Source organism: Limanda limanda, chromosome 11, assembly GCF_963576545.1.
Source record: "Limanda limanda chromosome 11, fLimLim1.1, whole genome shotgun sequence".
NCBI classification, from domain to species: domain Eukaryota; kingdom Metazoa; phylum Chordata; class Actinopteri; order Pleuronectiformes; family Pleuronectidae; genus Limanda; species Limanda limanda.
The window spans coordinates 5,655,373-5,674,490 of NC_083646.1; the positions used below are offsets into that span (position 1 = coordinate 5,655,373).

Sequence of the window (19,118 nt, forward strand, 5' to 3'; positions counted from 1 at the left end):
TTTTTTGTACTTAATAGATGGTTCTTCTGCCATTTAGATGCTTTTTGTTTCTTTAAGACATTATGACGCCCAATGTGCCTTAAAACGTCAACGACAATCTTTAGAGAGCTCTGAAGATATTTCGCATTTGGTCTCGATGACACAGTATTTGTTTCATATGTACGTGTAAAGCTACGAGTCATGATAACTGTATGTAGCTGTGTTCAACTATTACTCACTCATCACTCAACAGGGAATGTAAAGTTTCTGGTTTTTCAGTCTGACTGAGTAAAAAACAGTAAAAAAAACATTTGTCTGCAATGTTCTTCTGAGTTAATGAAGAGCCAGGACCCTGAGTGTCTCGGACCCAAACCACAGATGTGTCATATGTGACTAAAGCACTTGAAAGGCCTTTTGTAAAAATCCTTGTGAGGCCTCATGAATCATTTGAAGGACTCGAGGATTTAAATGTTGCCAAAAGGGATTTCTTGTTACAAGTGTTTAATGCCAAAGTTATAATTAGATTGAAGTGGGATTTGTGTCAGATAATGACTCTATTAAGATTATGGAAAAAGCCATGAATTCAGTTGATGTCATGAATGTCTTGTTTTCTAAAAATAAAAGAGTAAAACTCTTTTTCTTCTGGTGCTCGGTTGCTGTGATTATTTCATTCCACAGTCATTTGAAACCACTGATCCAAGGTGCAGCCACTTTTATTTACAGTATATACACAACATGTTCCCATGGTTACATTCAAAAATATATGGTCATGTGTTTTAAAAATGAAAAAGCTGAAGCTCTACACCAACCTAAAGCATTTGAAGCTCAACGTACATTCTCGGTGGTGAACAGGGTTTCTGTTATCTGACCGGATAATGAAGCTTTGACTCAGTATCGATAAAAACACGTTATGAAAATCATTTAAAGGCAAAACAGCTCCCAGGTTAACAAAAACAGAAATAAAAACAAATGACAAACTTAAAAGCAGGTCGGCTGATTTCATTCTCGAGGTTGGAAAAAGATTTAAAATGTACATTGCAGGAAAATGCATTTTATGATATGTTCAGTTTCCCCGGAGAATAATTCATGGATCGAGATGAAAAAAAAATCAAAAGCCACATTTCTATTTAGTTTTTTGATTTTTTTTTGCAGATTGTTTTTAAAACAGTTCATGATAAAAATATCAAAACATTAAACAACTTTATAAACTCTGCATTTTGGTTGAATGTGCTCTTTAAACAACAAACTGCTGAACTCTGCATTAACATTCATTGTGCTGCTTTCATTTGGGTTGGAGCTTGGTTTAGATTTTCACTTAGTTCACACTGACCTTTGGTATCTATTCATAAATGTAAATTATCTCTTTAACAACATGTTCATCTTAAAACAGGGCGTCGCCGTGTGAACAATATATTTCATTCTATATTTACAAAGGTTTGATCTGACAGCAGCAGGATGTGAGTCACACACGTGTCTCTAAATGCCACATTTTGTTTTTAAAAAAGCGATATATGGATTATTGTAAAATGACGTTACTCTTGACTTTTGGGGGGTGAAATATTGGAACTGACTTCTTGTGATATGTCTCAGAAATCCTGACTTAATAGAAATAAAGACAGTTTTTGGTCGTTCATCTGTAACAGTGATTATTTTCAAGATTGTTTTTTCTGGTAAGACTTGAACCCACGCATCTATAAAAGTGTTTTTATAAAAGAGTTTAACAAGGAGCAGAAGTCCAGATGTGATGAGTTCAACCAAAGCTGCCAGATGGTTTAAATCCCCCCCCCCCCAAAAAAAACAAATGAAATCTTCAATCCATGACGATATTTGTCATTTTTTTGATGATAAAAAGGTAAACATCAGGTCTTTGCTGGAAGGAGCTGATCAGCGGCGAGCAAACTTTGGAAATCTTCATTGACAGCACGTCTGGATGAGTTCAAACACAAAGACATTCCCAGAGTTGCTGCTTTTAGCCGTGAAGGCCTTTGGCTTCTGGCTCCCCAACCTGGATGACAAGTCTGTCACGGTGGAGCAAGTACCACCTCAGCCCACACAGGGGCGATGTTGAGTTAAAAAAACTGGAGTGGGGTGGGGGTCCATCCACAGTAAACAGTAGTTCCTCAGTGGGACGGACGCCCCCTAGTGGCTGCTCTGTAGGTGCAGGTCAACAGCCCTTTTTGACAGAGCAGAGCAGGAAGTTGGCTCTTTCTTAGCGAGCACAGGAAAACACCCCCCAAAGTGAGGAAGAGGAGGGACCCACGTGTCACTGGGGGGGTCTCCTGGGGGACGGGCTGGGGGACGGCGGGCGGCGGACCGGTGGCAGGTCGTAGTGTCCCGGGATGTGGCTGTTCACTGGGAGGTCGTAGTGGCCCTGGGGGTCATCATGTGAAGAGTGGCCGAGGGAGCTGTGACGCTCTGTGGGGGGGAACAACATGAGATATAATACTGTGTATATCAGAAAATACATGTTCCACCTTTCATCCAGCAACATTTATCAAACAGAAAAACATGATCTTGATCTTTTGGTTTTGATCTGACTTCAGTTGTCAAAAAAAATCAAAAGGTTTTTAGTTTGTCCAGTCTGGGCTACTGTAAAAAACATGACAACCTCCGCAGAGAGGACTGGATGTGTGTATAAAGTATTTAATTATAAAAGGGCCCATTCTAGGGTAAAGAACCGTATGATTTTGATAAAACTCACTAATGAAAACATCACAGGGATTATTTTATATTCACTTTCTGCCAACAGATCCCTTTCACCAGAATATAACACACTGAACCTTTAAAAAAGGAAGTGAGGAAGGGTAACAGTCGTACTTCCTCAGCCACGCTGAGTTGCCTCTCCTGCTCTTCCTCTCTTCCTCGCTTCCTCTTCCTCTTCCCTTCCCTGCGTCCTCTCCTCACTTCCATGAACAGTTGTTGATTCGTCGGCCCGCTGAGCCCTGAGGACGTCCATCTGTCCGACAGACCACCGGCACGAAGCCGGCTCTGCAGCGTGACTGATCTGATCTGAGTTCTTATTTTCAACCGAACTCTGCTTTTAAGTTTCATCTGTCTCAAATATGTGTGTGTGTGCTGTGTCTGTGTTTGGTTAACGGTGGACGGATGCCGCATTTTTGCACAATGGTCTGCTGTTCCAAAAAATTACACTGCCTGGTCTGAAAGATTTGAAACAACAGAGTATTAAAAGATATCAGTTTGGGTTTTATATTTTCTAATATATATGTATCTAAAATGTAAAACAGTCCTAAAAGTCCTCAGTGTTCTGGAGAACCAGATGTTTTGCTGCCGGTGCCACGTGACCTGAACCTTTTCAAAGATTTTTATTTGTGACAAAGTCAAACTCATTCGGGGGTTTGTTCTTTTCTCTTCACCTCTGTGTAAGGTGGCCGGGTTGAACGGCGGGGGGGTGATCTCTGTGTACGCTCGCTCTCGGGGGACGGACGACTTCATCTCCATGTAGCTGCACTCGGGGGGGCAGAAGGGAAGACCCGGCAGGTCTTTGATGGTGGCGTAAGGATTCTCGCTGTTCAGAGAGCTGCTGCTTGCCGCCGCCGCTGTGTCCTTCAGCTCTGGAGCCACAGGATGCCAAAGAGACACAGGTTAACACATGCAGAACATAGAGACTGTGGTAGAGACACTTCACATCAACAGGGTCAAATCCAGCATTTCCCTTCATGACTGAGATCAAGAAAAGCTGATTCTATAGATGGTTTATGAGTTGAGATCAATTATTAATCAATCATCACTTGGGAATAAACAAGTTATCAAGTTAGTTTAATGACAAATCTTCATGACATTTTCACCGGCCTCTGTTTTAGTTGATCTAAAAGTTTTCAACAAGTGAGTGAGAAACAAGAGTCTTGCACGTTAGCAGAGGTTTGAGCTAAATGCTTTCATCTGCATGTTATATTGTGTAACACAAGTTTATCATTCGCTAGTGTATTAGTACAAAAACATGGCTACACAGTCGGAAAGTCATCAGTTTAATGTTAGCATGCTAACGTGGCTACAAAGTGGGGAAATCTTGTGTTCAGTCATTTGTCCGCGAGCCATCGAATCAGATTTAGATTTTGACTCTATGGCACGAGATGAAAAGTCGACAAAGTAATTAGACTTGATCGACGTAGCAAATCCCCCTGAAATTCATCCAATGTGAGTTAAGATAAAATCCAACTCAAACCTACATGAATTAACTGGAGGCTCCAGAGGAGAAAGGTCTCTGGGGCAATAACCATTTTGTTGCACTCCATGCAGTAATTGTCGAGATATTTCATTCTGGACCAAAGTATCGAACAAACACATTAAATAACACGTAGAGCAAGTGACAGAGTGTAGTGTAGAGGTAATGATTGTTTGGGATTAAAATCAATTTCAGCTATTGTCCTTACATTTATAAGCGTTTAACAAAAGAAAGTTTTGCATGTGGTTAATATTCACACTTGCTGGTGTAGTTTTTGTTTCCCTACGTCTCAGTAGAAACTGATAGGAGAGAGGAAAAAGGAAAAAAAGGTGAAAACAGGGCAATAAACTACCTTTGCTGTAATATTTTCCGAGGCTGGCGCTGTAGCTGTAGCTCCGGTCGATTCCAAAAGCTCCTGTAAACAATAAAACACAAATCTGGAGTCTTGGATTTCATTGATGGAAAACTAATCAACAGCAGACGAGCCGCTTTGGTGAACCTGCAAAAATCAAAAGCAGGTGAGAGGAAGCCTGCGATGCAACCATCAGGTTTTCATGAAGTGTTTTTACAGTCGCTCATCAGGCGAGCGTTGTTGACTGAGTTGGTTGATAAACACCTTTTTATGTTTTCTACTCGGCTGTAATTGACTCTGACGTCTCTACATTCATTCTCGTAGATTTTGTCATATTTGAGGTTTTGATGGCCGTTATCAGAACAGGTATTTTAAAACTGATAACTGATATTTATGTCTTTATACAATGATTATTTCGTTATTAATCACAGAAAAAGTAATGACCAGAAAGTCACACCAGCAGTAAATTTTACAGATTATTTTCATGCAACCTTGGTCAAAAAGTCGGGAAAACTAACTTCTTTACATGTTTAATTCCACTAATTTAATTTTGCTCTGCAAGGCAAACTCTGGGTAAAATCCGGACCCAATTCTCCGGACTTCACTCGCAGGTCACATGTGAAAACGGCTGAAATGAGTGAGATGTGTAGTAACCAATCCTTCATATGAATCCCCCCCCAGGGGAAGATTCCCCCCCGACGGACCTGAGTCTTTGCGTGGCTCCTGGTGTTTCCAGTCCGCCGGCAGCGTCGCGTTGCTCTCAACCCCAAACAGCCCCCGTCTCTCCCGCTCCATGTTTTTCACGCTGCAGAACAGCTGGTTATTGGTATTCTGTGTGATACACGGAATAATAACGCATAAATCAGCAACGTGAGCAAAATGTACCAAATAGCAGCTTGCCTTTGACATTGAGAAATGGCCAAGCGCTGTTTATAGCATCTATTTTTTATGGTGTCAAACAAATCCACGTCCCTGAATACACGTCCATCTGTTGTCGACTGGTATGAATTACACATTTGTTCCAGTCGCTGTGATTGCTAAGCGCTTTAGCCTGAAGTGGAGTAACGGAGCTGACGTTCACCTTGATGGTGCGGTCGTGGTTGTTGGGGGGGTGCGGCAGCGGAGGCCTGTTCTGGCTCAGCGTGTGGTAGCTGGGGTTGGAGTAGTAGTGATGGTAGCTGTAGGGAACATCTGTGGGCCAAAACAAACATGTGGAGTCGGCTGCTGAACAGTTACCTCAAGGTCAGTGACATGCATCCAACCATGAAACCAAGACACAACAACAGAATCCATTAAGGACCCTCCACCGAACTTTTTCAATTCTTTGTTGGACTCATTGTGTCGATGGACTTGAGTCGATAACATGAGTTATTTCTTGTTTTATTTTGAAGTGGTTCTCTCTCTTCACTTCCTGTCATTTTTATTTTTTTCTCTGACTACTTCCTCTTCTTAGTTTTCCCTGAGGAACATAAACCAACGAACACATACATCTTTGGAATTTCAGGGTTCTTCGTTGACGTGGCTGTATTATGGATGTTTTTACGGGTCGCGGTTGCTAGTCTGAATCCCAAACTTCCACCATTTCTGGTTTCTGGCTTTTGCAGTTGACTTGTTAGTCTTCCTCCCTGTAGCCTGTTGTATTCCATCTTATTAGTTACGGTCACATACCACGTGAGATCTGATCTGATAACATATTTTCACCTGTCTCGTTAGCTAGTATATTTTACGTCTCCCCTCCCTCTTTGCTAGTTTCATCTCATCAGTCGGTTTCCCTGTCAGTTGTCCAGCGTTTTTCCTGCAGTGTGTCTTTGTGAGTTATTTACAAGTTTTTTGACCTTGTGTTCTGCCTTTGGGTTTTTGGACTCGACCACTCACTCGTAAATCGAAATAAAGTCCTTTCATTGGGTCTGTCCTTGCATATGCATCTGGGTCCTCACCTTGCTCGAGTGTAACACAACACAGAAACGATGTGTATTTATGTTTAGATTGAGCGTGAATAGTTTTATAGTTCTTTATATTTGTGTTTTCTTATTTATAGTTATTCATAATAAAGTTTACAGTTAAACTGTAAAATATCAAACCTCAATTACATTGTTTTGTCAACATGTTTTGATAACAGCCTTTTAGTAATTCCCTTCTTATTAAATAATAATTTATGATGATAATAATAATAATAATGTGATTTGAAAATCATACATATCCTCTGCAGAAAAAATGGTCAGTGGCCACAGAGCTATTTGCATAAATGCAAGAATACATATTTAAAGATAATCAATAAATAGCTGCAGAGTCTTCAGAGACATGTGATCTGAAGTTTGAGAAACAAACACTAACAATAGCACTTACACAAGATTGAGAGTCTTAGTGGTCTCACTTCTTACAAGATCTAATTTGACAGTATCATCCACATCATCTTCTGTAGCTCCATTAAATAATATCTTATAATCTATGTTATTATATAACTGATCTCTTCACTAATCCCTCTGTGCTTTACCTGGAACAGCGTATTCAGAGTTGACGGTGCGGCTGGTGGAGAAGGAAACCGTGGGCGTGTTGTTCTGCTTGTCCTTCTGCCGGCGGCGGTACAGCAGCAGCAGAGCCAGCAGCAGCACCACGAGGATGACGAGCACCACGATGCCGCTGATGGCCCCCCACGACTCCCGCTCGCCGGGAGGAAGAGGGACCATGACGCTGCCCGTCCGCTCCGACGAGTCTGTCACACAGGGAGCGGGAGGTGAAAATACAGAAATACAGCCGTGGTCAATTTACAGATGAAACTTTCAGAACTTGAATCACAAAATGTTTCATATAAAGTCAGCTAAGTGAAGGCAAATGTGTCAATGAGCAAACTGTGCATTAGCTCTGGTTTGTGTCTGCACCTTGTTTACAGGCCTCGTCTCCACTTTCACAGATGCAGTCTCCGGTGAAGCGGTCACAGATGAGGTCGTTGGGACAGGAGCAGGTCTGAGTGCAGAAGGATCCGAATCGGCCGGGACTACAGGCTGAAAGACAGCAACATGGGGCAACATCCACGTGTTAGACATGTGCAACAAGTGTTTAAAAAAATGCTCCACTTGTAGGAAGCAAATTCGCAAACACGCTGTGGCAATAAGTGGAATTTGGTTACAACAACAAAAATATTTAGATGAGTCAAAAAAATGAGTAGAAACACTGAAAACCTGATCCGTGGATTAATCGATGTTGGAAATGATTTTCTGTTGCAACCCTAAGAGACTGCATGTTTTAAGTTAAAGTAATAGAACTCAAAAGGGAAAACAAACTAACCCCTTTCACCTCAGGACATAAGGAAATAATATTGTGATGCTCAAAAATGTGCACTTGCACTCGTATTTTGTTGCTCGGACAGATTTCCTGCGCTTCAGCTCGTCTCCTCGTGCTCACGCTGCTTTTGTTCACAAGTGAGACGTCCCCTTTTTTTCTGTTCTTGGATGTCTTTGTGCAACGAGTCTGTCCAAATTCTCCAGCAGGAGGAGAAGAGCTGATGCTGAACGACTCAAGCGCACAGGTTGAGCACAAGCAGAGCAAATCGAAGCACAAGCAGGGTCTGTTTGAGTGCAAGCGCAGGGTGTCATTACAGAATCGGAATATCTAATGAAAGTCCTGTTGCTGTGGTTACAGGAGATCACGTGTCACTCACGTTTGGAGCAGTCAGTCGCCGTCCAGCCAGACAAACACTCACAGTGACCGGCCCGGTGGTCGCATGTGGAGTTGTTGGCGCAGTTAACACACACCTCAGAACACTGTTTGCCAAAGAAGCCAGACGGACAAACTGAAAAACACACAACACAATCTGTCAAATCACCTGGAGACGGAATGAAGAGGATTTCAGCCTCGTTCTCATAGATTCATTCTCAGATAGTGTGTTCAGAAAAATAAAAATCTGTGAGTTTGGAGAATTTGCACAAAGCTGCACTGTCTGAATCGTAGATGCAAATGTTGACCTTGATCACAGTTGAGTCCCGTGTATCCAGGCAGGCAGTCACACTCTCCTGTCACATGATGGCAGCGGTACGACTCTGCACAGGACGGACAGGACACGCTGCACTGCTCGCCGAACATGCCAGCTCGGCATTCTGGGAGAAAAAATACACATTGAGGCTGATGTTACACAATAAATCCATTGATCAGATCTCATCTAATCAATCACAGACCAATTGATAATGTCTGTGTGTGTGTGTGTGTGTGTGTGTGTGTGTGTGTGTGTGTCGTCGTGTGTGTGTGTATGTGTGTGTGTGTGTCAGCTTAACGTCTATTTTCTATTTTAAACATGTTGTGTGACCATTTTAGATTAGAAAAGCTGAACCAGAGATGGAGATAAGCCTCAACTACAAATCCTACAAAAGTTCCTGCACATGTTTTGATGTTTTTCTGCATTGTCTCTATCAATTAAATTCAGATTCAATGTGTTCCTAACACTCACTGTTCTGGCAGGTGAGTCCCCAGTAGCCTGGACGACACACACACTCTCCGGTTTCCCTCATGCACGTGTCGCTGTTGGGGCAACGCTTGGAACAGGTCTGGTTACAGTGGCGCCCCCACAGGCCGTCTGAACACGGCTCGCTGCAGCGGGAACCTGCAGGAGAAGGAAAATGGACGATGACGAACAAAGCAGTGAAGTTATGAAGCTCAGTGATGTTTCAATCAGGAAAATTTCTCATATTCAATCGCTCACAATTCTCAATTCATCAGCTGATTTGGCCGCAATCTCAAAAAGCCAATCATTGTTTATATCTTACATTCTGCTTCACCCCCGTCTAATCCCCATGACATCACATAGGTGTGGACTTATAATATTTGCCATCACTATGAGAATGTTTGTTCAACTGTCTGATTAAAGTTTCTCCTGATTGAACAACAGTGGTGAAACTGTACGGGATGAAGTGGGTTGGCAGAAGAAATCATATCCTTTACTTAATAAGAAGTGGAAGTACCACAATGGAAATGCAGCCAAGCCTGCATTCATACATTAACTTCAGTAAAAGTATAAACAGTAATCTCAATATGGAGAATGTTTGATTACTGATACATTAAACACAAGCGTCCTCAAAGAAACGGTGGTTTTAAATGTTTTTATCCATCAATCTCATATTGTTTACACTGAATACTGATTATTTTCCAAAGCATGGCACAGTATCGTGAAACTACGGTTGATTTTAATGTTAAGTGTTTGTGATTTGAAGTCTCACTGACGTTCCTTCGTCTTGGAGAACAGTTAAATTTGAAGATAAGCGTCGTGGTGTAAAACCTGTGGCACCCGGGTTTGTCTGGGACCAGACTTATCTGTGAAGCCGAAGCCGATCTGGCAGCGGCAGCGGGAGGACGTGGTCACTTACCCGTCCAGCCTGGCAGACAGTGGCACTCCCCGGTGGAGGCTTGGCAGCCGTCGGCCTGGACACAATCGCACCTCTTCAGGCAGCCTGGCCCAAAAGAGCCCATCTGCACGTGTGAACAAATGCCAATGGGCAGAGAATCGTCAGGGGAAATCACTTGAACACTGAGCCAGAGACAAAACGCTGCGCTGCCAGAGTGCTGCTGCACACGCAGCCTGGTGGGTTCGGCACAGAGAAGCCAAAGGATTGTTACACATCTAAGAATCACATTAACGTTGACAGTGGGTGAGGTAAGAGATGAAAAGTTCCTCCGTCCAATCAAAACCAACATGTCCTCATCATCACTCTTGAGATTTGTGGTGTGGTCTTATCACAGATAACAGCTCACATGTCTCCAGACTTGACACAGAATAAATATATGGAGCAATTTTCTTATCTTCTCAAGTTCGTGTTACTTTACAAAGAAATATGTGTTTTGAGTCCAAGACATTTTCTGTTGCTATGGGAGGAAAACAGAAAAGTGTTTTTTTTTTCATTTGCAGCTCCCTTTATTTTTAGATACTGTATTTCTCATTTTATTTTATTTAATATTTTGGTTTGCTATGTATATATAGTATATTTTGATTTTCCTACATATTTTACTTATTGCCTATTACCTATTTTCTATTTCTAAGTCAAGTCAATTGTTTATTTAGCACGTTTAAAACTACCAGTGCGTAACAAGCTCAAAACACAAAAATAAAAAGAATATGAAATATATACAAAAAGCAATGAAACGTTGAACATCATGAATATTTGAGAATTAAATCAATTTCAAGCCAGTGAGAAGAAGTCGGTCTATAGCAATGATTATAATATATAATATTGAGCATTTTGGGCTTGTCCTCCTTTCCTACTTCCAACATGATCACAGATAAATGAAGCTGAGAAGCCTGGAACACTTACAGGGCACGGCTGGTCACAGTGCGCCCCCTTCCAGCCGGAGGTGCAGGTGCATGACCCATCTGCCGGGTGACACTTCGCCCCGTTGGCGCAGCGGCATGTGGCGTTGCATCCCGGGCCCCAGGTTCCCTCCGAGCAGGGGCTGGAACAGTCCAGTCCTCGCCAGCCTGCAGACACATAAGGAACTTTGAGCTGGACTGGTCCCGGTTACCAGTTCACCTGCTTAGTCAACAGGTCAAACTTCCCACACGGTGTTTACCCTCTTTGCAGAAACACGTCCCGTCCAGCGGCGAGCAGTCCACAACGTTTTTACAGGAACACTCCAGGGAGCAGTTTTTACCGTAGGTGCCACTTTTACATGGACTCTCACAATGAACCCCCTGTAATGATAAATAATAAAATAACCTCAAGAAGGAGGATGATATGTGAGATGTTGATGTTACATGTAGAGTAAAAACAGATCTGAGACCTGGATGGCAGAACTCATCCTATGCACCACTCACCGTGAACCCCGGGGCACACTGACACCGGCCAGTGGCACTGTGACACACCCCCCCGTTCACACACAGACACGGCTCCAGGCAACCGTGACCATAGAAACCGTGAGCGCAGGTCTCGTTACAGTACAGTCCTGCCCAGCCCGGCTGGCACGTGCACTCTCCTTTCATTGGATGGCAGCTACACATGAGATACAGAGGGAATTAATGTGTTAACGTTGTATTTGTGTGTTTAGAGCGTTTAGAACAATTCCTCGACACATCTTAACAAATACACGTCGTAACGTAGAGCAAAGGAAAAGGATCAGGTGTAATTTGATTTATGTCCGTTTATAATAAAGATATCTGTTTGCTACTTTTATGAAGTACTTGCTTTGTTAATTAAAGTCTTGTGAAAGATGGGCACAAGATATAAGATCTTCGTTGTGCTCCTTTTCAGACATTTTAGACACATAAGTTACATATCAAGTATTGTTTCACATTTCTTGTGACACGTGGAGACACAAATAAAACTAAAACTAAAACCAGGTGCAGCAGGAGAGTGAGGGAGATGTCAATCAAGCAGGATTTGTACCCGCCCACATAGCTAACATTGGCTCACAACACTGTGGCCTGTCAGCAGCATTAAGAGCTAAGAACTCACTGCTGGTTGATTTACCTTGACAAGACCTACCATGGTGGGATCTATGTTTTACGTACTTTTAATGCTTCATGTCTTCCAGGTTGAAAACCAACAGATTAGAACACAACAAGTGTCTGATACTTAACAGCTAACATGACCAAAGTCCTTTTATTGCCTCTCTTATTTTGGTTTATCTCAATAAAAACAGTCTGCCTCTGCCTCTGCCTGAGGTGGCTGTGGCTCAGGAGCTAGAGTGGGTTGTCCGCTAACCAAGGTCAGTGGTTTGATCCCAGTCTCCTCCAGTCTGCAAGATTCTGAATCCTAAATTGCTCCTTACGGCTGAACGGTGTATGAATGTAAGTGCTGTGTGGGGAAAATTTAACAGATGAGTGTGTGAAGTATGAATAAAGACTTTTATCAATCAGTATTTAACATTCTGTGGTGATTAGTGTTTATATCTTGCTTTTGGCCACAAGGAAATACTTTCAATTCATCGTCAAACTGCAGCAGGTCAGAGGTCGACACGTCCTTCATATCTGACACGTTTGCATTCACACTATGAAAAGAATGTGGCCGCATACGTCCCTGAACACCTCAGAGTGTGGTGATCAGTGTCTATCTTTAAAACCCTGGTTGTCCTCGTCCCACTCACCTGAGTGTGTGTTTGTCCTGACAGAGACACGTGCGTTCACAGTGCATGCCGTATTTCCCGGGGGGGCACATCCTGTCCCGGCAGTGCGGGCCGCTGAAGCCCGGCTCGCACAGACAGCCTCCGTCGATGTTGAAGCAGCGAGCGCCGTTTGCACAGTCGCACACGCCTTCGCAGTCCTGACCGTAGCTTCCTGCCGCACACTCCTCGTTACACCTGCAGGCAGAAACACAGAGGGTTGTGTAGACGCACACGAGAGCTCGACAAATGGGAAACGAGACACACGCAAACATGTGTTGTAGGAACATGAACCGCAAACCTAAACTTCTGTTTCGTGTTTTGGTGAAACCAGCATGTTAGACATTAGTCTGAAATCTTCTGTCTCTGGTGTTTGAAATACAAAAAAAGAAAATTGGTCTTAAATTAAAAACAGTTCACAGAATAGAGATCATATAACGTGTCATGATGAGTCCACTGCAAACACCAGCCTGCAATGAATCATATCAAAGACCATCACATGGTCGTTTTTAACACGCAAACAGACAAAGAACTGAAACAAATACAATAGAATGAAGAAGAAGTGCCATACACTTGGAAGATGTAGAAGATGTTGGAAAGTTGGAAAAATTAGATTCAAGAGCTTAAACAAAAACGTGTTATCTCTGCAGTGGCATTTATACTTTGCGTTTTGCCTCCTGCATGCTGACCCGGAGAATCTCCTGCTAAATTCTTCATATGTGAAAATCCAGAAAATCCAGAATTTGTATGAGACATTTTCCAGAGATCATGTCTGAAGAGACACCAGCGATGGCCTGAGTCAGCCAGCAGGTCGGCCTCATGCAGAGGAGAGGTGATATAAAGCCAAGTCAGGCCGTACTTCAGTTGCACACACACACCTGTTTCCGGTGAAGCCTTTAGCACACTGGCACTGTCCCGTCTCTGGGTCACACTTGCCCCTGTTGTGGCAAACACACTCCTCTGCACAGTTTGGTCCGAACCTTCCCTCTGGACATCGCTCCGTGCAGACTGCCCCCTGCAGACAGACGAGGGGAAAACACTCAACAGGCAGAAAGAGAAACGCCAAAGTTGTGTGTGTGTGTGTGTGTCATTGCAAAAACTGTCATGAGTCAACTTAATTTATACGGTTACTCAGAACATAATTGATTAGTTTGCTCTCTGCTGGGATCACACATTCACGTGTCCTCATCTCTTGCACGTTTTCCAAAACAACAACTTGTGAATCTGCATTGGTCCAGAGACGGCAGTTTGCTTTCAAAATGTCAGTGTTGAGAAATCGGCTCCAGAGTTTGGAGCCAGCTGGATAAGAACACATGAGCTCATATGAAATCGAGAACCCTCCAGGGATTATGTGAAGGTTGTTGTCACTGCAAATGCGAACTTTAAAAAAGAGAAAGGTACCGTCCATCCGGGGGGGCAGGCGCAGATCCCCTTGCCCCGGCAGATCCCCCCGTTCTGGCAGGGGCAGCGCGCCTGGCACTTCCTGGAACAAGCTACCTCACAGCTGGAGAGAAGGAGGAAGATGAGGGTTATTTAAGACTCTGATGTCCTGTCATGAAGCTGATGAATAATGTGCATGTACAAAAATAAGCACAAGAAGTTTTGGAGAGTAATTAAGTACATTTATTTAAGTACATTTCTGTTCAGTTCCTTTCTGAGGTACTTTGAGTATTTTCCATTTTCTACTGAATATATGTTCATAATAAATAAATAAAATTAAATAAATAAAAATAAATAAATAAATAAATAAATAAATAAATAAATAAATAAATAAATAAATAAATAAATAAATAAATAAATAAATAAATAAATAAATAAATAAATAAATAAATAAATAAATAAATAAATAAATAAATAAATAATTATGTCACTGCACTTGTTGAATAGCAGACTTTACAGAGCATTGAACCACAGCCAGGTTCATCACTTTATCGGGTCCCCTGGAAACATTTACGTTGTCATTTTCGCAATTTGCAGCGCGTTTATGTATTTGCATGTGTTGGGACTTTTTGCAGCAGTTGTTTTCCTAATTTGCACATGTTTTTTTCTATTTGAAAATATAGAAATCATGAAACTCTTAGCCCCTGTTAACAGCTGTTTTTAAAAGTATTTATGAAGAAAAGTAGAAAAACTAAAAACGAAGAGCATAAGAAAGAAACAGAAGCTCCATCGTTACTCGAAGACCTGGCAGTACGACGTCTTGTGGGAATCATCAGCATGACTGGAGCGTGTCTCTGACCAGTCAGATGACTTGGCTCTACCTGCAGCACGGTTCATTCTGAGGACGTTGTATTTTCTATCTCACCCTGGAGGTGAAATTACACTTTTAATCGAGGAGCTTTGTCCCATCATCAACGCTGCCAAGTTTAATTTAGCTTCAAGTGGAGTGTTGTGCTTTCACATTGGCAGCGGAGGAGTTTCCACTAATATCCAGTGAGGAGGAATTTTCATTGCGTGCTCATCCTCAGGGGCAGCTAAAAATGTGGGGCGTAACTGATGACTCATGGATTATGGTGCAGTGTTTTTTTTATTTTTTTCCATGTTAAAATGAAGTTGTGGCTGCTGAGAAGTGAGTCGAGTGTTTTCCACGTGAAATAATCAACTGTACATACTTAACAAATGTCTCACATACTAAAAGGGAAAGTGTGTCAGTGTTGAGCTTCACTGACTCTCCAGATGTCCGAGTTCTCAGTGGGTTGAAATATCTCAACAACTGTTGGATGAGAGGAAATTAGTTTCAGGGCTTCCTGGTCCCTGGAGGATGAATCGTGATCATATTGATGATCCTCAGATTTTCTCCATGAGGTTGATATTTGTGGTGAAAAAACCTCGATGACTATCTGATGAGCTGTCAACTCTGTTTCAGCCTTTGTTTACACGCTCGCTTCAAATTGCCCCTGAGGGAAGAAAATTACTTCCAACCCCTGTGTGACTATCCGTTGGTTTGTTTTTCAGCAGGATTTCACAAAAACTACTGAACAGATGTTCACAAAACTGAGTGGACGGACAGAATATGAGACGAGGGAGAGAACTCATTAAATCTGAACAAAGGGGCATATCCAAGAATTTGTTTTGGATTCTTTTAAAGCATTTTTAACCAGCTTCTTATGGAATAATTAATGGGTCTTGATTTTAAAAATAGTAGGAACACTTTAAAGTTCAGTGGGTTTCTAAATCAGGGGACAGATCCAAGAACTTGTGTTTTCACTTTTTTTATGAAAAGAAAATCTGATGTGTAAAGTGAAATTTTAACAGGTGAATTTTGAGGTGTATGTGGATAATGATTCAGATTTAGTAGTAGCAGTAGTTTTCTAGCTTTAAATGTAATGTTCTTCCACATAAATCCAGCAACTTGGAACTTATCTCCTCATTTACTAAACTCCTATCAACTCTTATTCTGTTCACTTACAATGTCCCTGTGAATCCGTCCCGACATATGCACTCTCCTGTCTGCTGGTCACATGACCCTCCGGTCCCACACTTGCACCTCTGCCGACAGCCCTTCCCGAAGGTGCCGGCTGGACACGAGTCCTCGCAGTGGCGTCCTGTGAAGCCCGGTGGACACTGACACGCCCCCTTCACTGGATCGCACAGCGCTGCGTTCTCACACCTGCACTGATTACTGCAGCCCGGGCCCCAGTGTTTGTCATCACAGGCTGAAGAGGAAAAGGAATCATTTATTATTATTATTATTGATTTTGTTGCTCCGGGGAAATTCATTTAGCATAGATATTCAAACAAAAACTGCTAATTTGGTTTATTTGAGTCCAAATTTGTAAAAAAAATATGAAACGGTTTGGATTTGTTTAAAAAAAAAAAATGTCAGCAACTCCTGCACTTACACAACTACACACATTTACATCACTCATTTTCCCACTATTCCAGTAATATGGTCCAACTGCAAAAACATTGAGTCGTACTTGAGTCAAAAACACATTAAAACAACATTACACATGATTTTTGCCACCTGCATTGAGATGAAGATCATTTTGCTGCAGTATTCTCCTGATGTGCACTTACAGAAATATATGACATCATGAAAACACAGACGGGAACTAATCTTATTAAATTCAGAGATGAGGAAAAGAAAACGAGACAGGACGACTGTCTCCTCCAAATGTGGCCCCTTTAGCTCAGGAGTGTTGTGTTACCAACAAATAAATTCAAAATGGCAGGGAGATTTGCATGGAGCTCACAGGACGGTCGAGTTCGAAATGGTTAATTTTACAGAAGCCTGCAGATCGGCTCTTGGGTGTGTGTAGCTTCACACAAGGTTTGGATTTCAATTCATGACGAAGAGATCTCAAGCCGCTCAGAGAAGCCCGATTGGTCACGGGGTGCATTCCTCAAATTTCTCATCAATAACTTTCGGCTGCCTTGGACGTCGCCCATCATTGAGAAGAACGTGATACCCGATGGCTGCTGACGTAGCAGATGGATGAGCGTCAGTTCTCTTCTCTCACGCTTAAAAAAACAATGCCAACGATTTCACGCTGACCTCCGTGGAATCGTCTCTTTAAAATGTGCAAAACCAACCCCCTTACCTTAGCCTCTGTTGAACACATGCCCTGCCACAGCCTTGAGACGCACAAGGACTGCTTTGACAATAATTACATAGAGGGTTAGGGTATAGAGCCAAATTTGGTTTGGAGCAAATCGCTGGTGTTTACTGCAGTAACTCGGAGCAGGGACCCTCGCCTCTTTTTGTTTAAATGAATCATAACTCGGCTTGTTCTCGGTGTGGGCACGAGAGAGGGGATCTGCTGGAGTGTGTCACGAGGAGTAATGAGAAATTCAGCTGGAGCGGCAATGATGTTTACACAGACCTTCTCCAGGAGAGCAGGGGGGGGAGATGTACCGAGGGGTCTGCAGGCCTGTCGGTGTCAGAGCTGCAGGACTGATCCGTCCAGACAGCCGATGAGTGAACGGCTGAGATTTACCATATCGGACGTGTTTTTTTTGTTTTTTTGTGCGCAACCAGCTGGCAGAGTGTCAGCCCTCCAACGACCGATATCAAGAGTCTTCCCATCTGTTTGTTTATCTGCCTGTAAACACACGTCCCCAAGTGCAAGTCGTCCTCTGAGAGTGTCGCTGAGTTTGTTTACTTCCATCGAATAAACTCACTTTAGCCTAAAGTGTGTCCAGCTTTGAATGATTCACTTTAATGGGGAGCAAGGATCAACACAGAGTCGGCAGAAGTTTGAGATTTAAACCTAGATCACTGCAATGTGGTCGCGTGGCTCCGCCCACCAGTGCAGTTTCAGTCCAAACTTTTTATTCCCTTATAAAATGTCAACATGACCTTTGACTACTGAAATCGAATCAGTTTATCTGTGAACATTTGTGCAGAATTTGAGAGGATTTTCTCACAAGCTGTTTTTAAAATAACACGTTCACAAGACAATAAAAAGTTTTGTATGGTCACAGTTTAAAACAAAATTTAAATAACTTTATTATTATCATTCCCTCGGAGCATTGTTGTGATATCATGATCACAATAACAGGATGGATAACCCCAAAACAAGAATAACCTTTGTGTTTGTTTGTGGTCACTTCTCCGGGACCTTCAACATTTTGAACAGAAAATGTTGAACATTGATAAACAAACAAAAAGTGACATATTTGTAAAAGCAGCGTTTCATTAATGTGAGTTCTGAACTGACATTTTCTCTCTGCTCTTTTTATAGAATCCACACTGATCTGGTGGGAAAATTCTTCATTTTCCCCTGTGACTTTTCCAAGCAATGCTTCGGGTTTTGTTTTGTGCGCCTGACGTTCAACACAATCTCCTGGACGTTGAACCAGCAGCTCGTTTTCGATTCCAGCATCACATCTCCTTGCTGTCCTCTCTTTGTGTCACCTTCTTGGACTGAGTTCTCTCCCCTTCTTCAGTTTAGTCTCCACATTTAAGGGCAAACACTCCTTGGAGCGTTCAGTTTTAAAAACCTCGGGGCCCTCTCCTCTTTCCCACAGTTAGATAACTCAACACACAGGCATCCAGGAAGCGTCAGGGCCCACTTCTGCCAAAAAAAAGACGACGATGCAGAGGAGAGCTGAGGCGAACGGGCGAAAAGACAAAAGAGAGAGAATTTACGTAAGTGCGGAGGGGAGGGAGCGAAGGGAGAGATGGAGAAAACTGGCCTCGGCAAGACGGAGTAGTGGGGTAACATTTTCCATTTCCCCTTCCCATCATCCCCCTGTCAAGACACCGACCGCTGCCCGTTGGAGTTAATTCCCCCTCTCTGCAGAGGAGTGGGGGGGGGGGGGGAATGGAGGAGGCCTGTGGACTATTGACCCAGCTGAAGGCAGTGGAAAACTCCATTTGTGTGAGGGGGGGTGGGGGGAGGAAAATGAAGTGGAGTGAAACCTGGTCCTGGTTTCACACTTGTGTTCAGAAGATCAGATTTAAAGATTTCAGACAAGACGCACAGGGTTAAACTTACTGCTCCATGCCTTGAATAAATATTACAGCTTCTTCCTGCTGACTTCAGTTGGTAAAAGTCTCAACGGGTAGAAAGAGAAGAT

The 19,118-nt window shown here is 42.7% G+C and overlaps 1 protein-coding gene across 1 annotated transcript in view; it reads right to left on the minus strand.

Moving 5' to 3' along the window:
- Positions 1 to 676: 676 nt before the first annotated feature.
- The window catches only part of pear1 (platelet endothelial aggregation receptor 1), a 23,859-nt gene continuing 5,417 nt past the window's right edge, over positions 677 to 19,118 (minus strand). Inside the window, exons 5-22 of the mRNA XM_061081667.1 lie at positions 16,003 to 16,249; positions 13,995 to 14,097; positions 13,472 to 13,608; positions 12,579 to 12,791; positions 11,311 to 11,485; positions 11,067 to 11,187; positions 10,811 to 10,974; positions 9,869 to 9,971; positions 8,956 to 9,108; positions 8,477 to 8,608; positions 8,173 to 8,304; positions 7,394 to 7,516; positions 7,009 to 7,227; positions 5,596 to 5,705; positions 5,219 to 5,345; positions 4,515 to 4,577; positions 3,354 to 3,551; positions 677 to 2,394 (exon numbers count right to left, since the gene is read on the minus strand). Of these exons, the coding sequence (XP_060937650.1) occupies positions 2,243 to 2,394; positions 3,354 to 3,551; positions 4,515 to 4,577; positions 5,219 to 5,345; positions 5,596 to 5,705; positions 7,009 to 7,227; positions 7,394 to 7,516; positions 8,173 to 8,304; positions 8,477 to 8,608; positions 8,956 to 9,108; positions 9,869 to 9,971; positions 10,811 to 10,974; positions 11,067 to 11,187; positions 11,311 to 11,485; positions 12,579 to 12,791; positions 13,472 to 13,608; positions 13,995 to 14,097; positions 16,003 to 16,249 (2,672 nt within the window). The 3' untranslated portion in view covers positions 677 to 2,242. The remainder of the gene's footprint in view (positions 2,395 to 3,353; positions 3,552 to 4,514; positions 4,578 to 5,218; positions 5,346 to 5,595; positions 5,706 to 7,008; positions 7,228 to 7,393; positions 7,517 to 8,172; positions 8,305 to 8,476; positions 8,609 to 8,955; positions 9,109 to 9,868; positions 9,972 to 10,810; positions 10,975 to 11,066; positions 11,188 to 11,310; positions 11,486 to 12,578; positions 12,792 to 13,471; positions 13,609 to 13,994; positions 14,098 to 16,002; positions 16,250 to 19,118) is intronic.